The following is a 19,764-nucleotide window of genomic DNA, read 5'->3' as shown; positions in this document are numbered from 1 at the left end:
AAAATGTTTACAAATTGCCAATTTTTTCAAATACAAACCACCTAAGTTATTCAAATCAAACTGAAACAAGAATTCATAATGCAAATGAATCAAATCTTGTCAATAGTAAAATCAATTAAAATTGAACACAAAGCATTTTTAAAATAATTGTGTATTCATTTATAAAAAAGCAATGTTTTTTATTTATACATTGAAAGATAATTTATTAAGAAATGTTCATGCAGCTAGCATTATAAGATATTTATATATACACACTTAAAATAGTTAATTATAAGTTTATTATAAATTTTAAAATATTTTGAGTTTGTTTTTTAGAAGACAAAACTGATGAATTCCTGAATGATTATGTTCACAGCTAATAAACAGCCCATGATGGGAATAGAGTCTGTGGTAAGTCAAATGACTTTTCATTGAGTCCAAATTTGTAGCAGAGAGTTTCCTTACAATGGCCAGAAAACACGACAAGAAACAGTGAACTTTTAAAGCTATCCATCCTGAAAAGAAATAAAATACTTAAAATTAATAACATAATTCATGAAAATTGTTTTTGGCCAAAAAAAGGGCCTAAAATAGACAGATTTAAATGTGTATGAATAAAAACAATTTAAGTAATTCACATAGAAAATATTAATAAGACATTAGCTGATTAAAAAAACTTATCTTCATTTATTACTTGTAGTGTTATATTATCATATGGTACATAATACATCTTGTAGTGTAATATTTCTGGCACACCAACAGTACAATGATGCTACATGCTTAAGTAGTCACTTTTAACAACTAACATTTTTATTTTTTACTAAATCAACTATATAGTTATTATACATTTAAATACCTAAATTATAAAACAACAAATTTAACTTAATAGAGCACAGCCATACAATACAAAGAACAACAATTTTACACTATTATACAATACAATGCAACAAAATTAAATAATATAATTCAACAACACAAGTACAATACAGTTACACTTTATAATGATACAACACAAGAATAAAATACAATGAATGCCTTAGAATCCAATAGAGTATTACAAAAATCAAACAAGTTAATACAACAACACAATGCAACATTACATTAATTTTACATCCCGCTATAATAAGAATTTTTTATATACCCAAGAGTAAGTGTATTACTGTCTCATCATGAGTGGCCCTTATAGCTGGATGTATAAATATGTAGAGCTGTAGTTGGGGGCCCTTACTACAGCTGGACATATAACTCTGTAAAGTGGTAGTTGGGGGCCCTTACTACAGCTGAACATGTAATTCTGGAGAATTGTATGAGTGGCCATTATAGCTGGATGTATAAATATGTAGAGCTGTAATTGGGGGCCCTTACTACAGCTGGACATATAACGCTGTAAAGTGGTAGTTGGGGGCCCTTACTACAGCTGAACATATAACTCTGTAAAGTGGTAGTTGGGGGCCCTTACTACAGCTGAACATATAACTCTGTAAAGTGGTAGTTGGGGGCCCTTACTACAGCTGAACATATAACTCTGTAAAGAGGTAGTTGGGGGTCCTTACTACAGCTGGACCTATAACGCTGCAAAGAGGTAGTTGGGGGTTCTTACTACAGCTGGACATATAACGCTGTATAGAGGTAGTTGGGGGTCCTTACTACAGCTGAACATGTAACTATGAATAACTAGAACTGGGGGGGGGGGGGGGGCTTACTACAGCTGGACATAAAACTGTAGAGCAGTAGTTGGGGGCCCTTACTACAGCTGAACATTTAACTCTGGAGAACTGTATGAGTGGCCCTTATAGCTGGACGCATAAATCTGTAGAGCAGAATTTGAAGGCCCTTATTACAGCTGAACATGTAACTCTGAAGAACTGGAGCTGGGGCCCTTACTACAGCTGGACATAAAACTCTGTAGAGCAGTATATGGAGGCCCTAATTACAGCTGAACATGTAACTCTGGAGAACTACTCTGGAGAACTGTATGAGTGGCCCTTATAGCTGGACGTATAAATCTGTTGAGCTGTAATTGGGGGCCCTAACTACAGCTGAACATGTAACTCAGAAGAACTATGGCTGGGAGGCCCTTACCACAGCAAGCCATAAAACTCTGGAGAACTGTGGTTTGGGGCCCTTACTACAGCTAGACATATAACTGTGTACAACTATGATTGGGGGACATCACAATAGCTGTATCTATAACTGTAGAGCAGTAGTTGGGGGCCTTTACTACAGCTGAACATATAACTGTAGAGCAGTAGTTGGGGGCCCTTACTATAGCTAGACATATAAGAGTGTACAACTATAATTTGGGGACATCACAATAGCTGTGTATATAACTGTAGAGCAGTAGTTGGGGGCCCTTACTACAGCTGAACATGTAACTATGAATAACTGGAGCTGGGGGGGGGGGCTTACTACAGCTGGACATATAACTCTGGAGAACTGTATGTGTGGCCCTTAAAGCTGGACATGTAACTCTGTAAAGTGGTAGTTGGTGGCCCTTACTACAGCTGGACATATAACTCTGGAGAACTGTTGTTTGGGGCCCTTCCAATAGCTGGACAATGTAGTTGGAGCCCTTACTATAGGGCTGGTAAGTAGGTCAATAAACAGTTCTATGGCTAATGCAGGTTTTATTGAGCCGTAGAACTGGTTGGTGACCTACTTACAAGCCCTATAGCTGGCCATATAACTATGAAAAACTAGTTGAGGCCCCTACTACAGCAGTAGTAGTTAAGGACCATTACTGTGCCAGGCCATATAACTAGAAAACTGTATTATTGGCCCTTACTCCAGCAGGCACAGAATATTTTAATTTGAATGGGCTAGACAGTTACAGAAAGTTGGCTAATAAAAGCAACGATTTAAAAATATTTTTTTTACATAAAAATGATAAGAACTTTAGATTAGATGACATGATGACAGTAACGTTTGGCAGTTTCAAAATAAAAGCAGTCTTCGTCTCTCTATATTATATATCAACGAAGTCTATACAAGATTTATACATCGTGTAGTATTGTAAAAAAAAATGAACACTGTCCTATTCTTCGCTCTCGCCTTATTCCTGACTTACATTTAAAATCAAGCTAGTCTTAAAACTTTCCACACCTAAAGCAATGAGTGACTAAAGCTGATACCAAACAACAATTTTACCAAACAATGTTTACCCAGATAGCCTTTTGTATGGCTCTGACTTGAACCAATTGTTAGTTTGTGTTATGGGTATGCCAGAATCAAGGCAGACTGTCTAATGAAATGACAACAGGTTAGAACTACCTTTCTAGCATGCGCCATTGATTTAGAAGCGGCAGTCTTAATGTATAATAAATTTTGAACATTATAGATCTAGTAGGTAGCCATAGCTTAGGCTATTCATTCTATCCTATCATATGCCTGATGTGACATAGGATGAAGGTCAAGACAAAGATGCAATCATAGAAGTAGCCTAATTTAGTAATAGATCTACGCCATATAAGGCCGAATGACATTTAATGAAAGAACTCACGGATCAAGCGCTTTATCTCTTCTGTGGAGGAAAGAACGGAGTCTCCTCTACCAGTTTCCGCATCTCCCGGTAGTCCAAGATTTCAGCTGTCTTGACAAACTTGCCACGAGCATACAGCCGGAACGTTGGCAGGTGTCTGGCGAACACGTTCTGCGACTTGCAAACCTCCGGGTACTCGACACAGTTGATGGCAGCGAAAATGTGACCCGCGTCTTTTTTCGTCGTCTGGGCGGCTTTGACAAAGTGCGGTTTGCACCTCTGGCACTCGGGGCAGGTGGGGTTGTAGAACATGACCAGGGCCACGTTCTGCTCCGTCAAGTAGTCCTTGAATGTGTGCTCCTGCAAGCCCATGACGCTCGGGGAACCCGAGAACTCATCCGGCTTCACTTTTTTCGCTAACCTGATGGATGGGGCCATGATCCGTTTCAATGTTGAGAAAGTTTGAATTGATTGATGTTCAAGAGCTGCTCTCTGATGATCCAATCTTTTAGAACATTTATTTTGATCTTAAACAGTTGATTATTTGATGTAAATATCTGCCATCATGGTGGAAAAAGATGCGCAGAAAATGATGACATAGTTCACGCTTATGACATCATTGTTGTTTGCGTTCAGTGCTTTAGTAACCAAAAACCATTGGAACGTATTATAAAAATAGTTCTAAAATTCGAGAAAATATCTTTGTGAAAATATAAACAGTTTATTTAAATAACTTTTATAAAAAATAGATTTATTTAAAATAAGACGCCTTTGGCAAATACTTTTCAGAAATAAGAAAACGAACCATCTTGTTTTACGGGAATTCCCAGAAGCAGTGCGCAAAACATTTTGTTTGAACGGCTCATGTCATTGGTTAAGGGCAATACCAACACAAAGAGAAGGTCAGGGGTGCGGACCTCAGCGGGTGATACCATCAGAGTTTCTTTCAGACTTTTTTCTCCAGGGCGGGGGGGGGGGGGGGTGGAGCACTTGAATCTTTCGGGTGGTCGGAGGGTGGGTGGCGGGCTAAATTATCCGGGTAAAAGTATATACTTTCTATATAAATTATATTTCGTGCTTCTATTTTAGGAGTGGCCTTTACTGATCCAAGGGAGTGCATCTAAAAGGGGAAGTTGTAATGAGAGTGTCTGCTTTTTCTAGTTAGTTTAATAGTTACGTGGATTATTAGACACAGTGTGACACCTTCAGGGATGGGGCGGGGGAAGTGGGGGTGACACCACAGGTTATAGGCTATCGATACACCTTTTCATTACATATCTTTCACGCAGAGGCGTAGCGACCCTTCCCGGCGCCCGGGGACATACTTTCAATTTGGCGCCCCTTCGGGAGCAAATTTTCGATTTGCACCCCCCCCCCCTCAAACTTTCGATTTGCACCCCCCTCGAACTTTTCATTTGCACCCCCTCCCCGCAAACTTTCGATTTGCACCCCCCCCCCCTCGAACTTTTCATTTGCACCCCCCCTCAAACTTTCAATTTGGCGCCCCCCCGCCCCCCCCCCCCCCTCGCTACGCTACTGCTTTCACGAAATTTAGTGGAATGCAGATTTAGTGCACTCACTAGTCTAATGTTTTTTCCTGTACAAAATGAAGAGAGTTATTCTTCTCATTTACAAACTGAGAAGGGGATGCGACATTTTTTACCCATCCCTACCCCATACAACGCAATATATTAATTCCGAAGATTACCACACTTATTTTATATAACCTTTTCTTTACCCACCACCCCACACTTATAAAAAAAAATTAAACCACCACCCCATACATTATACAACATATTAAACCACCACCCCACACATTATACAACATGTCCCTGTGTCCCCCACCCCACACATTATATAACATGTCCCTCTGTCCACCACCCCTAATACACCAGGTACAAGTCATTGAATCGTAAGAAAACTATTATGAGCAGTTCTTTTTCTTCTTCGTTCTTAATTTTTAGTGTTGGAAGGGATCGAGCCTTATCTGCCAGAGGGTTTGAACTCGCGATTTTTTATCAACCATGAGCTTTTTTGCCGACTCGACCACGCCTCCATCACAATTAAGAATACGTGTCAACTGGTTATGCGCCATTGAGGCCATTGACTCCGATTTCAGCCTGCTTTTCTTTTTGGATTTGCTTCCATAGTCTTTGTCCAACCAAGAACAAACTACAAGGCAGTAGTTGTTTGATTTTGGAGTTGTCTCTCCTAGAAGAGTGGCTGTCCCCTGCTAACGAGCCTCATCTGCCCGAGGGTTTGAACTTTTCGGTTTAGCAACCATGAGCTTTACCGACTCGTCCACGCCGACCCCACATTATACAACATATTAAACCACCACCTCACACATTATACAACATATTAAACCACCACCTCACACATTATACAACATATTAAACCACCACCCCACACATTATACAACATATTAAACCACCACCTCACACATTATACAACATATTAAACCACCACCCCACACATTATACAACATATTAAACCACCACCCCACACATTATACAACATATTAAACCACCACCCCACACATTATATAACGTACCTGTGTCCCCCACACATTATACAACATATTAAACCACCCCACACATTATACAACATATTAAACCACCCCCACACATTATACAACATATTAAACCACCACCTCACACATTATACAACATATTAAACCACCCTCCACACATTATACAACATATTAAACCACTACCCCACACATTATACAACATATTAAACCACCACCCCACACATTATATAACGTACCTGTGTCCCCCACACATTATACAACATATTAAACCACCACCCCACACACTATACAACATATTAAACCACCACCCCACACATTATACAACATATTAAACCACCACCTCACACATTATACAACATATTAAACCACCCTCCACAATTATACAACATATTAAACCACCACCTCACACATTATACAACATATTAAACCACCCTCCACACATTATACAACATATTAAACCACCACCCCACACATTATATAACGTACCTGTGTCCTCCACCCCTAATACACCAGGCACAAGTCATTGAATCGTTAGAAAACTATTATGAGCAGTAATTTACAACCATGTTTGCGGACGTCCATAAATGACATCATGCTGTTTTGACGCTTTTTGTACCCAAACCCACCCAACCCACCCTCTCCTAAAACTGATCTTACAACTTGTCAATGAACAAACAGGACCCCCACCTCCACCCCCCCCCCAATATGATGACACATCATACACAAAATTGCAATGTTTTGTTGCTGTTGTTTTTTTCCAGACTATATATATATATATATATATATATATATATATATATATATATATATATATATATATATATATATATATATATATATATATATATATATATATATATATATATATATATATATATATATATATATATATATATATATATATATATATATATATATATATATATATATATATATATATATATATATATATATTAAAAATAACGGATCGGCTATTTCAACAAAACAATGTCTTTTTAAAATTGGTGAGTTGAAACTACAATTTTCCCCCTCCCCTACCTTCCTTCTCCCCCCCCCCCCCCCCCACACACACACACATAAACACAACTCTAAAGAACTGAGGAACTCACTCTTTGTAAGTCAAAACTGAGGACAGAAGTTCCTTTATAGGTGGAACCACACAGAAGTATTGAGACAAACTTTATACATTCATATGGTGAGGCCAGTATCTCACAAACCAAACTTGATACATTCATGTGTTGAGGCCAGTAGGCTACATCATACAAACCAAACTTGATACATTCATATGTTGAGGCCAGTACATCATACAAACCAAACTTGATACATTCATGTTGAGGCCAGTAGGCTACATCATACAAACCAAACTTGATACATTCATATGTTGAGGCCAGTACATCATACAAACCAAACTTGATACATTCATGTAGAGGCCAGTAGGCTACATCATACAAACCAAACTTGATACATTCATATGTTGAGGCCAGTAGGCTACATCATACAAACCAAACTTGATACATTCATGGTGAGGCCAGTATCTCACAAACCCAACTTGATACATTCATATGTTGAGGCCAGTAGGCTACATCATACAAACCAAACTTGATACATTCATATGTTGAGGCCAGTACATCATACAAACCAAACTTGATACATTCATGTAGAGGCCAGTAGGCTACATCATACAAACCAAACTTGATACATTCATATGTTGAGGCCAGTAGGCTACATCATACAAACCAAACTTGATACATTCATGGTGAGGCCAGTACATCATACAAACCAAACTTGATACATTCATATGTTGAGGCCAGTAGGCTACATCATACAAACCAAACTTGATACATTCATATGGCTAATTCTGTAATTCACAACTCATGATTTAATCTAAAAAATACTTGAATAGTACTAGATCTAGTACTATTTATTTTTTAAAAAGACTCTGCTATTAAAGTTAAGTAAAATTGCCACATACTTCTTTTATTTCTTTATCTATTATTATTTTTACTGTACCTATATTATTTATTATAAGTTATGCAATATTTAGAGCTAAACATCTCCATACACACATTAGTAATTAGACTTTCTAACATTTAATTTTGTATTTATTTCAGAATGGTCCACAATTATAAACGAATAACTTCGGCCTATGACAGATGAGAGTAGAATTCAGGAGGAAGAAATTGAGACTTTCTCCTCACCCAGTGATGACTGGTTGCCCCCATGCAAAATTGTTTCCAAGGGGAAAATGTTTTTTACACATTTTTAAATACATGAATTTTAAAATTTTCATAATGTGTGTGGAATTGCCCCACTTGCCATGTTTTTGCAATAAAAGTGAAATATTTAAAAATTGTATTTTATTTTGTGAATTATCTTTATATTTGTTTGCCATCATATAAGTAATGCATGTCTAGTTTTACCCTCAATATTATATTGTGGTAGTGTTGATTTTAGATTTTTTACATTTTTTTTAGAAAAGTAGTGTATGGAATTACCCTGGGTTACCCTATCTCACAAACCCAACTTGATACATTCATGTTGAGGCCAGTAGGCTACATCATACAAACCAAACTTGATACATTCATATGGTGAGGCCAGTATCTCACAAACCAAACTTGATACATTCATGTTGAGGCCAGTAGGCTACATCATACAAACCAAACTTGATACATTCATATGTTGAGGCAAGTATCTCATACAAACCAAACTTGGTACATTCATATGTTGAGGTCAGTATCTCATACAAACCAAACTTGGTACATTCATATGTTGAGGCCAGTACATCATACAAACCAAAGACAAACATAGCTCTAAAATTGACAGAACACATAAACTGTAATGAAACTAACACCGTAAAATAGATTTTTAACTTTTATTAAATTGCTTCCATTAAATACGAGCTGATGTTAGTTTCATTAAATTTTCTAGTTTCATTTTAATATTGTCTGATTAGTTTTGCTTCAACTTGCAAACAGCCCAGTAAAAACACTGATGCTTATCAGATTGCGCTTTAGTTTCATAAAACTAACTTGGTAAGTCCACGAATATATCCAGAGACGAACGATGAAGGTAGATGGTAATATGTTTGCTTTTTAAATTTTGAATTGAATTTTGTTTGAATTTTAAATGTTCGTAGCAATGGGTTCGTCGTTCCAAGGCATTTTTAGTAGATAATTTGTTTGCAGCAGTGAATTTATTATTCGTAGCCAAGTTTAGAAGGTTAACGTTTTTAGCCGTGAGATGGTCAAGTCGTATGCATGAGAGAATTGTTTGAAGCAGCGATTTTTATATAATTAATAGATATTTTTTAGGAGCAATTCATTTGAAGCGGTGAGATGTTTAGTCGAAGGCATCTTTAGGTGGAAGACGAGCGGCCGTGGGAGCGTTTTCCACATGCTTCTGCAGCATCTTGTAGTCGACCTGGGAGTTGTAGTTGCTGATGATACGACCCTTGGAGTACAGTTTGATGGCGGGCAGCGAGTTGACCAGTTCCTCCCGGCAGAGCTCCGGTTCCGCCGTGCAGTCGACGGCGGCGAAGGTGGATCCGTCCCGCTTGGTGACGTAGGCGGCCTTCAAGAAATGCGGTTTAACCCGCTGGCACTGTGGACACTTGGGGTCGTAGAACATGACCATAGCTACGTGATGGTCCTCTAGATAGGCCCTGTAACTATCTCTGGTCAGACCTAAGATCTTGGTGGAATCAATAAACCTGTCATACTTCAAACCTCTCCTCGAATGTGCCATAACGATAGATCAGGTGCTGGGAGCTTAGGGCAAGACGAATTGCTTCCGATGGATGTCTTTAGTATTTGGCAAAGCTGGAACGTAAACAAAACAAGTCACGGTTGATGCCAAGAAAATCTACGGTTTTGTGCGGCTAAGGTTATTGTATCCTACTCCGTCGTTGTTCAACTCAAGTGCAGTTTGATGCGCATTGGGTTTTATTTCCAGAGTTGATTTACACGGTGCGCAAACCGGCGTTTTATTTATACGTGTATTATTAGATACGGTTATATTGAAAAATATAGAACTTGTAAGTTTATCGTTCTTTCTCGCGTTAATTCGTGTCTGGTTAGCCAGGGAGAGATAAAAGTTTTCGAACTAAATCAATTGTTGTGAACGGGGTTTCCCATTGATAACAAAAAACATGGCGGCTATTTGTTAGTAGGTCCCGCTTCAAGATTTCAAAATCATCAAACGTTCCAGAAATGCAACAACTGTAAAAACTTTCAACGCTGTTTTGTTCATATGGATGGGAACAAACACATGTGTATGCATTTTTGAATATAAAAAGTTTTGTGGCGGTAAGTATATTGATTTTATTTCTTTTGTTGATAGTTTGTCCAAGGCTAGGGGACATTACTCTGACTCTACTCAGTCTTTGCTACGAGACTTAAGATTCCCAGACCTAGACCTAGATTCTAGAATCTACCTACTAAGATCTACATTGCTTTAATCTAGTTCTAAGAGTATAAGTTCATGAATTAGAATATATTAGATCTAGATTCTAGATCTAGTATTTTAGTGATCTAGATAAAATATTAAAAATATTAAGAAAAGGATGACGGTAAAAACTAAAACAACAGGAAAATGAGGATGACTTCCAGTCTCACTCAGCCTACGACTTACTTTTAATCGAATCTAAATCTAGATTCTAGATCTAGATATTAGATCTAGATATATAGAACTTAGACAACAATGTTAATGTTAATAGACCTAGATCTAGCTAGATTACTGAACTAGACTCTATCTATCTATTACTGATTACTCAGTGATTAGCCTACTGTTTAATATTTTAGAAGTAGATCTAGATCTAGGCCTATTATAGTATATATAATAATACTAGAGTCTATTATATATTAGTTATTAGAAGTAGCTTGTAGATAGATGGCTAGATAGATAGTATTTCTAGATCTAGATAGAGATAGTAGAATAGATCTAGATCTAGATTCTAGTTGCAGATGGTAGTATGGTAGGCCCTAGATCTAAAATCTAGATCTAGAGAATCTAGTAGATCTAGATAGATTCTAGATCTAGATCTAGATTAGATCTAGTTTAGGTAAAACCTACCCTAGTTAAGTTTATTAGTAAGAGCTAGTAATGCCTAGTAAGGCTAACCTGTTTTTAATTTTAAATTAATTTTTTTTATATCTAGAATCTAGACTAGATCTACTCTAGCTATTTACTAGATCTAGATCAGTAGCCAGTAGAGTGATTAGAGTAGTAGTAGAGTGTAGTGTAGAGTACTGTAGACTATTGTAGAGTGTAGGTACTAATAACTAGACTGAAACTAAATTAGACTAGAATCTAGGTCTAGATACATTTAGGGCTTACAGACTTATCAGACTACAGTGTTGCAATGAGTAGATCTAGTAATATATAGATTTAAGATTAAATTTAGTTTGAAATTGTTACAGTAGTGCTACTACTTTTCTAAGTAGTAAGTAGTGTAGACTACTAGAAGAGCAAGATGATAGATCTCCATCAAGCTACAATAGAGTTTAGTTAGTAGTTAGTTAGTCATAGTAATAGTACCAAAAGCAGTGTAAGTAGCACAGTAAAATAAAAGTATTACTAGGCCATCTATTATTGTATTAGGCCCTTTTATTTTTAGCAAGTTAAAGTTTGGTTAAGTACTAGTCTTCTAGCAAGTTGCCTAGTAGTAAACTTATAAACTAGATCATGTGTATTAGTACTATTAGACTTGTAGGCTAGTCTTGTTAGTCTAGACCAGGGACTATAAAATCTACAATTGATAACTTTCGGCCTTTTAGTATAAGCCTAATTATTAATGAATTACAGGGTACAAAAATTAATAAATTGGTCAGAGTCAGTATGGTTACAGTTAGCTGTTAATAGAATTAAGTTTTAGATCTATTGACTACAATTTTTAGTTACAAGTAATGAAAATGAAACTAATAGTTTTGTTATAGTTAAGATATGGTTAACTGTAAACCAGATATTTTAGTTTTTAAGACAAGCTAAGTAGATAGAAAACTGAACCTTTACAATAAATTAAACCTTTTATAAATATATATATATATATATATATATATATATATATATATATATATATATATATATATATATATATATATATATATAATATATATATATATATAATATATATATATATATATATATATATATATATATATATATATATATATATATATATATATATATATATATATATATATATATATATATATATATATATATATATATATTAATATCTCATATTAGTTAAATAATTATTTTAATATAATATATGGATAAACCTAATAATTTATTATATTTAAATTCCCTAGGTACTTGGCAAGCAATTTTCTCACACTTTACTGTGGCTATTGGTGCTGATCTTGAACTAAAGGTGAGCTGAATTTTTTTTTTATAATAAGCCATTTTTCAGCTTAAGCCCAAGTTTGAAATCGATTCAGTGTTCTAATTCTTAAAGAATATGTTGCTACTAAGATTATATACTATAAAGACAGTAGCTTTCACATTTCTATCCTAAAAGATAAGAGTTCAGATCCCTGGTTTTAGTCCTGGTATGATGTCCTAAGTCTCATGAGTACCAGCTCTCATGAGTACCTGGCTCAAGATAGGGAAATTAAAGGTGGCTGGGTATATACCTCTGAATACTCTAATTTTACATGCAAATGTCACAGAAACAGGTGAATTTTAATTCAACTGCTATATTGGCTGTCTGTTTTAATCAATGATTAATTTTTTCATATTACAGAAAGTTGTTAAAAATATTATTTATTTAATTTCTAGGTAAATGGAACAGCATGGATGTGGATTTTTAGACACAAGGAAGCTGAATTTAACTTTTAATGAAGAATTTAAATGATGATTGTCCATGAAAAGAAATATTAATCATATACATTGTAATGCTGTATTGATGCATCTTCTGTTTTAAGTAATTAAAAAACCATCCATTTATGAAATTATTTTCATTTTTTTTTTTTTCAATTTTAAAACTGTAGTTCTGTTTTGTTATTTGAAAACAATGATGAAAGTATACTGAACTGCCATTGACATATTAATATAAATGCTATTGTTTATAGTTTAATTCTTTCAGAAGCAACTATATTGACATCAAAACTGAATCTTTATTGTACACTAAGTATAAAAGCTTACCCGCAAACCAGTCCATGTCAACAATTTATTGACATTCAAACATTAAATTTTTTTAAAGGTGATTTTTCTTAAATAAAACAGACTACTTTCATATGGGATAAGAAACATTTAATTTTGAAATCGATTGGTTTATTAAATTTTAATGGAGCTGAAACTAAAACACTGGGTACAAATTTATTATTACTTTGTTTCTCAGAAAATTGCAAATTTTGAACATAAGAACTGTGGGAAGTAGGCAATGATGTTAAAATATCTCTTGAAACTTGAAGAAATTGTGGAAGGTTTAGAGATAGAAAACATTTCAGAAGATGATGTTTGAAATAATGGTAAAATATCTTTAGCAATTGTCACTGAATAAATATTTTCATTAGACAAATCACATTTAGATATAGAAGAATAAGGTATGTCTTCAGATTTTCTTATCAGCGAAGATCCTGGGTGATTCTCTTTGTTACCATCGGTCAAACGACAAGCCAATTCTGGAAAATTCATTGGGTTCTTTGCCTGGGCAGCTAAATATATTTAAATTAAGTTCATGCAAGGCTTTAGAAACATCAATTGGATAAAACTCTATAATTTCATTAACTTTTTATTAATATCAGCTCCAAAGGAATAATATAAACAAGTTACACATCATCAATAAATCAAATTTGCAGATATTTCCATTTTACCAAACTTTCTCTAAGTCATAATATATATTTTAAATTCATGGCATTTTGTTAGGCTAGATATGTTGACTTTTATTTACCACAATAATCTGATTATATAAATTAGGATTACCCAGCTATCATTTACAGATGAACCCTCTCTCTCTCTACCCCTCCCCCTATATATATATATATATATATATATATATATATATATATATATATATATATATATATATATATATATATATATATATATATATATGTATATCTACATAATCTCTAAAATCATGTTGGTACCTCTACCTGTTTGAATGTTAGGCCCATTTCCTTAAACTGTTTCTGTGTGGATCTTCTCCATGGGGGTCATCTATAAATGACGTCACGCATTTTTTTGACGATTTTTACCTCCCCCCCTCCCCCTACACATCGTCACAAAAAGCCAGACCCCCACCCCCTAAAATGACGTCACACAGTACTAGATTCTAGATCTAAATTACTACAGTTGCCTACACTCTAGATTTAGTTCTTAAGTTCTACAACAAGACTACACTAAACTTCGCTAGATCTAGAATAATCTAGATTCTATATATAAATTGATATTGAACATATTCTAGTCTACCTGTCTTAAAGTAAATAGCCTATTTAGTAATTTAGTAATTAATTCCACTCAACTACACTGTAAAATAAAAGAAACTAGATCTAGAATCTAGATCTCTAGACTACTCTTGAGTCTATAAATTAAAAATAAATCCTGTATGTCGTATGTTACTGTCTAAGTCGTAATTTTCAAGAGGGTTTTTTTTAAGTCATAGATCTAGATATAGAGTTCTAGATCTAGAAATCTAGACTCTAGATCTAGGCTATAGATCTATATATTTATTATTATTAATTAAATTAGGCTTGATTTCAGATTTACGATTGAAATCTTTTAGGCCTATAAATATCATATTTTATATAGATTATAGATGTATTATTATTATACAGGTTGTATTCTAGATCTATCTAGATCTATATAAAATATAATATATTTGTGTGTGTGTGTGTGTTATTTTAAACTTAATTTACTTAAAACAACTTATTGTCGGAGTTTTTTTTTTAATTCCAAAAACGAAAGTAGATTTCATAACTTAAAAAAAAAAAAATAAAAAATATTCACATTTGGTTTGAAAAAACAAAAAAACGCCAGCTGGCAACTACCGGAGCGAGAACTTGGTAAGCTACTTTAACAACTTACAAGCCCAATAACAGAAGTTAGTTACACGTTCGAACTAGAGGGTTTATGTGGTCAGGGGGAAAAATAAAAAGCAACTATATTTAATAGTATCGCAACGTTCCTTTAAGTATAAGGATTTCTTTAGACTTTTTTTTTAATGCAGGGAATACTTCGAACCTCAGACTTAGTGTCAGTGGTTATTTTGTGCTATAGTGTCAGTGGTCACACTGTGCTATAGTGTCAGTGGTCACTTTGTGCTATAGTGTCAGTGGTCACTTTGTGCTATAGTGTCAGTGGTCACTTTGTGCTATAGTGTCAGTGGTCACTTTGTGCTATAGTGTCAGTGGTCACACTGTGCTATAGTGTCAGTGGTCACTTTGTGCTATAGTGTCAGTGGTCACTTTGTGCTATAGTGTCAGTGGTCACACTGTGCTATAGTGTCAGTGGTCACACTGTGCTATAGTGTCAGTGGTCACTTTGTGCTATAGTGTCAGTGGTCACACTGTGCTATAGTGTCAGTGGTCACTTTGTGCTATAGTGTCAGTGGTCACTTTGTGCTATAGTGTCAGTGGTCACTTTGTGCTATAGTGTCAGTGGTCACTTTGTGCTATAGTGTCAGTGGTCACACTGTGCTATAGTGTCAGTGGTCACACTGTGCTATAGTGTCAGTGGTCACTTTGTGCTATAGTGTCAGTGGTCACACTGTGCTATAGTGTCAGTGGTCACACTGTGCTATAGTGTCAGTGGTCACTTTGTGCTATAGTGTCAGTGGTCACACTGTGCTATAGTGTCAGTGGTCACTTTGTGCTATAGTGTCAGTGGTCACTTTGTGCTATAGTGTCAGTGGTCACACTGTGCTATAGTGTCAGTGGTCACACTGTGCTATAGTGTCAGTGGTCACTTTGTGCTATAGTGTCAGTGGTCACACTGTGCTATAGTGTCAGTGGTCACTTTGTGCTATAGTGGCATTGTCACTTTGTGCTATAGTGTCAGTGGTCACTTTGTGCTATAGTGTCAGTGGTCACATAGTGTTATAGTGTCAGTGGTCACACTGTGCTATAGTGTCAGTGGTCACACTGTGCTATAGTGTCAGTGGTCACTTTGTGCTATAGTGTCAGTGGTCACACTGTGCTATAGTGTCAGTGGTCACTTTGTGCTATAGTGGCATTGTCACTTTGTGCTATAGTGTCAGTGGTCACTTTGTGCTATAGTGTCAGTTGTCACATAGTGTTATAGTGTCAGTGGTCACTTTGTGCTATAGTGTCAGTGGTCACTTTGTACTATAGTGTCAGTGGTCACTTTGTACTATAGTGTCAGTGGTCACTTTGTGTTATGTGTATATAGTGTCAGTGATCACTTTGTGTTATGTGTACTATAGTGTCAGTGGTCACTTTATACTATGTTGTCAGTATTCATTTTGTGCTACAGGCTATAGTGTCAGTGGCTGCTAGGTACTGTATAATAATGATGCCTAAAACTATTGACATACATTTAGTAGTTGACGTTAGTTTTTGCATCAAGACAACAACGTCTTATGGATTGTGCAAGACAACGTCTTATGGATTGTGCCAAAAACTTAAGTACACATTTATACCCAGCTAGTAGCAAATCACATCTTTGCATGGCGAGTTGCAGGTGGCAGTAAATAATACTTCCGTTAATAATTACCTTCAATGGATATAATGCTTACCGTATTTATTCCCTTAACTTCATGGCCAAGGCTAGTCAAAAGAATGTGAGGGCATTTTTGTGAGGGCATAGGGCTGGTAAGTAGGTCAATAGTCAGTTCTACGGCTCAATAAAACCTGCATGAGCCAAAGAACTGTTTATTGACCTACTTACCAGCCCTATAGCTGATCGATAACTAACAGGCCTAGAGATTGGGTACATAAAACGGTAAGAAGTAAAGACGGCAGGTATGTCTTAAGAGACTGATAAATCAACAAACGGGGACTGGACAAATTGGAAAGTTGTGGGTGAGGCCTTAAGTCACAAGAAAGTAATGAGGATTAGTCTAAGTAAGTCATATATTTTATAAGGTAAAGAAGCGACCAGGGTGTTTTTTTCCAGACATTTCCCTTTCATGGGGCACTAGAAACTTGAGGGGGGGGGGGGTGCAGAGGCGTAGCAATGGGGCAAGAGGGGGACATATGTCCCTGGGAGCCGACCGTAGGGAGCGCCAAAACAGGTTGTAAAAACAAATTAAAATGTCAATTTAGCTGCATTTTTGCAGTTTGAGAGGGGGGGGGGGGGGGTGCAAATTGAAAGTTTGAGGAGGGGGGTGCAAATCGAAAAGTTGAGGGGGGGTGCAATTGAAAGTTTGTCCCCGGGCGCCGGGAAGGGTCGTTACGCCTCTGGGGGGGGGGGGGGGGGGTTGTCGGTGGATAGACGTGCTCCGGGGTGGGGGAAGCATAGAGACATCCCCCCCCCCCCCCCCGATGTGATGCATGAAACGCTTTTGGAAATAATTTCAATACAATCACGTAATAACATTATTGTATACAGAGTTTCTTCCAGGCATCTCTTCTTACCGCCCCCCCCCCCCCCCGAACGAAATGAAATTTACATAATTTATATAGAAAATATTTACTTTTAACAGTGTCCGCCCCCCCCCCCCCCCCCCGAAGAAAGTTTACCCCCCCCCCCCGAAGATTTCAATTGCCCCCCCCCCCCCAAGGAGAAAAAAGTCTGAAAGAAACACTGATTGTATACCATGATCCCTCATATTTTTTTTTACAATCACCAGACCTCAACAGAATATAGGATTACAAAATTGTGATTTTTAATATATTATGGAAATCCCAACATTTTTTGCTGTTTAGAATATTCTTCTTTATTCAAAATCGTTGTTAAACCTCACATGGTGTTGGTGTATAAATATTTTAACAATATTAAAGCCAGTACTTTCAGCAGATCAAGCTAAATATTTCAATTTAAATGGTAAAAAACATTGCAAAAGAAAACTATAATAAAGACACAGAAGAGTTACATAATATTTTTCTACACTACCACCACAACATGGTATGTGTACAACACCTTGACAGACAGAATGGATTGGCTTTTTTTTTTAAAAATAAAGAAATTAAAATTGTCGATCCCAATTTGAAACGTTAAAAAGATTGACAAAGCAACATTTAAAATTTAAAGGGTTCCCATTCAAATGCTGGTCTATGTGTGTGTGTGCTTTAGAACTCTCGTCCGGTTAAATCATGAAAGTCATATCAGCGTTTGAATGAGAACCCAGAACAAAGCCATAATACAAACTAAAACACTTACCCCGTGAATAAAGTGTTCTCATCGTGGCAAATCACATCATGAAAACTTGAAAAAAATAAGTGAATGTTCAAAATATACGAATAGTTTTTTTTACATTGTAGTAGACACGAGAACAGTTTCCTTCCGATGAATTTCCACAGAAAAAGGTTGAACAGAACATTTTTAGTATTATATATAGATATGCACATGATAAATTGAAAGCTTTTAAACAAACAGACTGGTTAGGTTGCCTTTTTTTTGGGGCAGGGGGGATCTACAGGTGGTGGTTTCTTGATAGCCTTCACGGTGAGCGCTTGGTCAATGAAGTCCTTCATCCGAATGTAGTCCAGAGGGTAGTCCCGGCGACTCACAAACTGGCCCTCGACGTACATTTGAAAGGTCGGGAGGCGGGAAACGCCCTCTCGCTTGCAAAGCTCGATCTCCTGAGTGCAGTCGACAGCGGCGTAGCCGTGGCCCTCCACTTTGGTGGTCTTGGCCGCACGGATGTAGTGGCTCCTCGACTCCTTGCAGCCGTGGCACTCGGGGTTGTAGAACATGACCATGGCCGCTTGCTTGTCGTTCAAAAACTCGAAAAAATTGCATTCAATTAGTCCGGTTACCTTTTCGTATCCGATAAACTTATCCGGCTGATGGGGGATTTTTTTCGGCGGCATTCTATTCAGAGATCAACGTCTTGAATTCAGCAAGTTGAGTAAAAAAATAAGTGAAATTACACAAGAATTTCACACGAAGTAAGTAGATGCTTCAAAGATGATACGGCCGTAAAACAAAGAGCCCTTAGTTTACTATTAGAAATATGCTATGTTTTCAAGGAAGGTAGGCTACCATGTTGGTAATTTGTTGACACGCATATTTTGATGACGTTGCAGTAACGTGGTAACAACACAGGTTGGAGAGTACGAAGTAGAAGTTTAGATTTCGGTTCTTTTTTTATTCATCACTTAGGCTATTGTATAGCGTACCAGTCCCCCGCGCGTTGCCGCGGGGATTGAAGAAAGTCTGAAGAAATATATTAGCAGGATTTCACCAATGCGTTACCTATCATATGTTCTTAGACGCGTGACCTTGTTTTCGAAAACTGTTATTTAAATGTAAACAATGCCTGCACTTGGATCATAATTATCGGTACACGTACATGGGTGTTATTAGCCTCGGGTATCAGGGGGCATAACTCATGTTTGGGTTTTATTAGCCTCAGATATCAGGGGCAGAACTCGTACGTGTTTATTAGTCTCAGAGGCAGAACTCGAACCCAGGTGTTTATTAGTCTCAGGGGCAGAACTCGAACCCAGGTGTTTATTAGTCTCAGGGGCAGAACTCATGTTTGGGTTTTATTAGCCTCAGATATCAGGGGCAGAACTCGCACCTGGGTGTCGTTAGCCTTAAAAATCAACATATTGGATAGTATGCCTTTTTTACATAAGTCCAATAACAGGAAACAAGATTAGTCTTATATAAATTATGATTATAGTAAAACTGACAATCGCTG

The 19,764-nt window shown here is 36.5% G+C and overlaps 1 protein-coding gene and 1 long non-coding RNA gene across 3 annotated transcripts; one reads left to right on the top strand and one right to left on the bottom strand.

Annotated features, from left to right (window-relative positions):
* Positions 1-133: 133 nt before the first annotated feature.
* On the bottom strand, positions 134-19,153 carry LOC131944913 (protein disulfide-isomerase A5). Of its 2 annotated transcripts, none has more exons than XR_009387094.1 (2): positions 18,276-19,153; positions 134-494 (listed from the first exon to the last, which is right to left on the bottom strand). XR_009387094.1 is itself a non-coding variant. In XM_059305797.1 (2 exons), exon 1 carries the CDS (start codon positions 3,893-3,895, stop codon positions 3,491-3,493), a length of 405 nt encoding a protein of 134 aa, XP_059161780.1. In that variant the 5' UTR covers positions 3,896-4,066; the 3' UTR covers positions 134-494; positions 3,479-3,490. The 2 variants fall into 2 exon arrangements, 1 of the variants encoding a protein (XP_059161780.1); XM_059305797.1 differs by lacking the exon at positions 18,276-19,153 and adding an exon at positions 3,479-4,066.
* On the top strand, positions 11,058-12,931 carry LOC131944914 (uncharacterized). The gene is made up of 3 exons (XR_009387095.1): positions 11,058-11,535; positions 12,302-12,363; positions 12,771-12,931. It is a non-coding gene; the product is annotated as an uncharacterized LOC131944914 (long non-coding RNA).
* Positions 19,154-19,764: the final 611 nt, after the last annotated feature.

This window comes from Physella acuta, unplaced genomic scaffold (genome assembly GCF_028476545.2).
Source record: "Physella acuta isolate Inbredline_101_S28 unplaced genomic scaffold, ASM2847654v3 ptg000515l, whole genome shotgun sequence".
Taxonomy (NCBI): domain Eukaryota; kingdom Metazoa; phylum Mollusca; class Gastropoda; family Physidae; genus Physella; species Physella acuta.
This window is presented reverse-complemented; position numbering and strand designations above follow the sequence as displayed.

Bases quoted from the DNA above. Each gene is read 5' to 3' on its own strand.
- LOC131944913 (XM_059305797.1), bottom strand. From the start codon at position 3,895: ATGGCCCCATCCATCAGGTTAGCGAAAAAAGTGAAGCCGGATGAGTTC.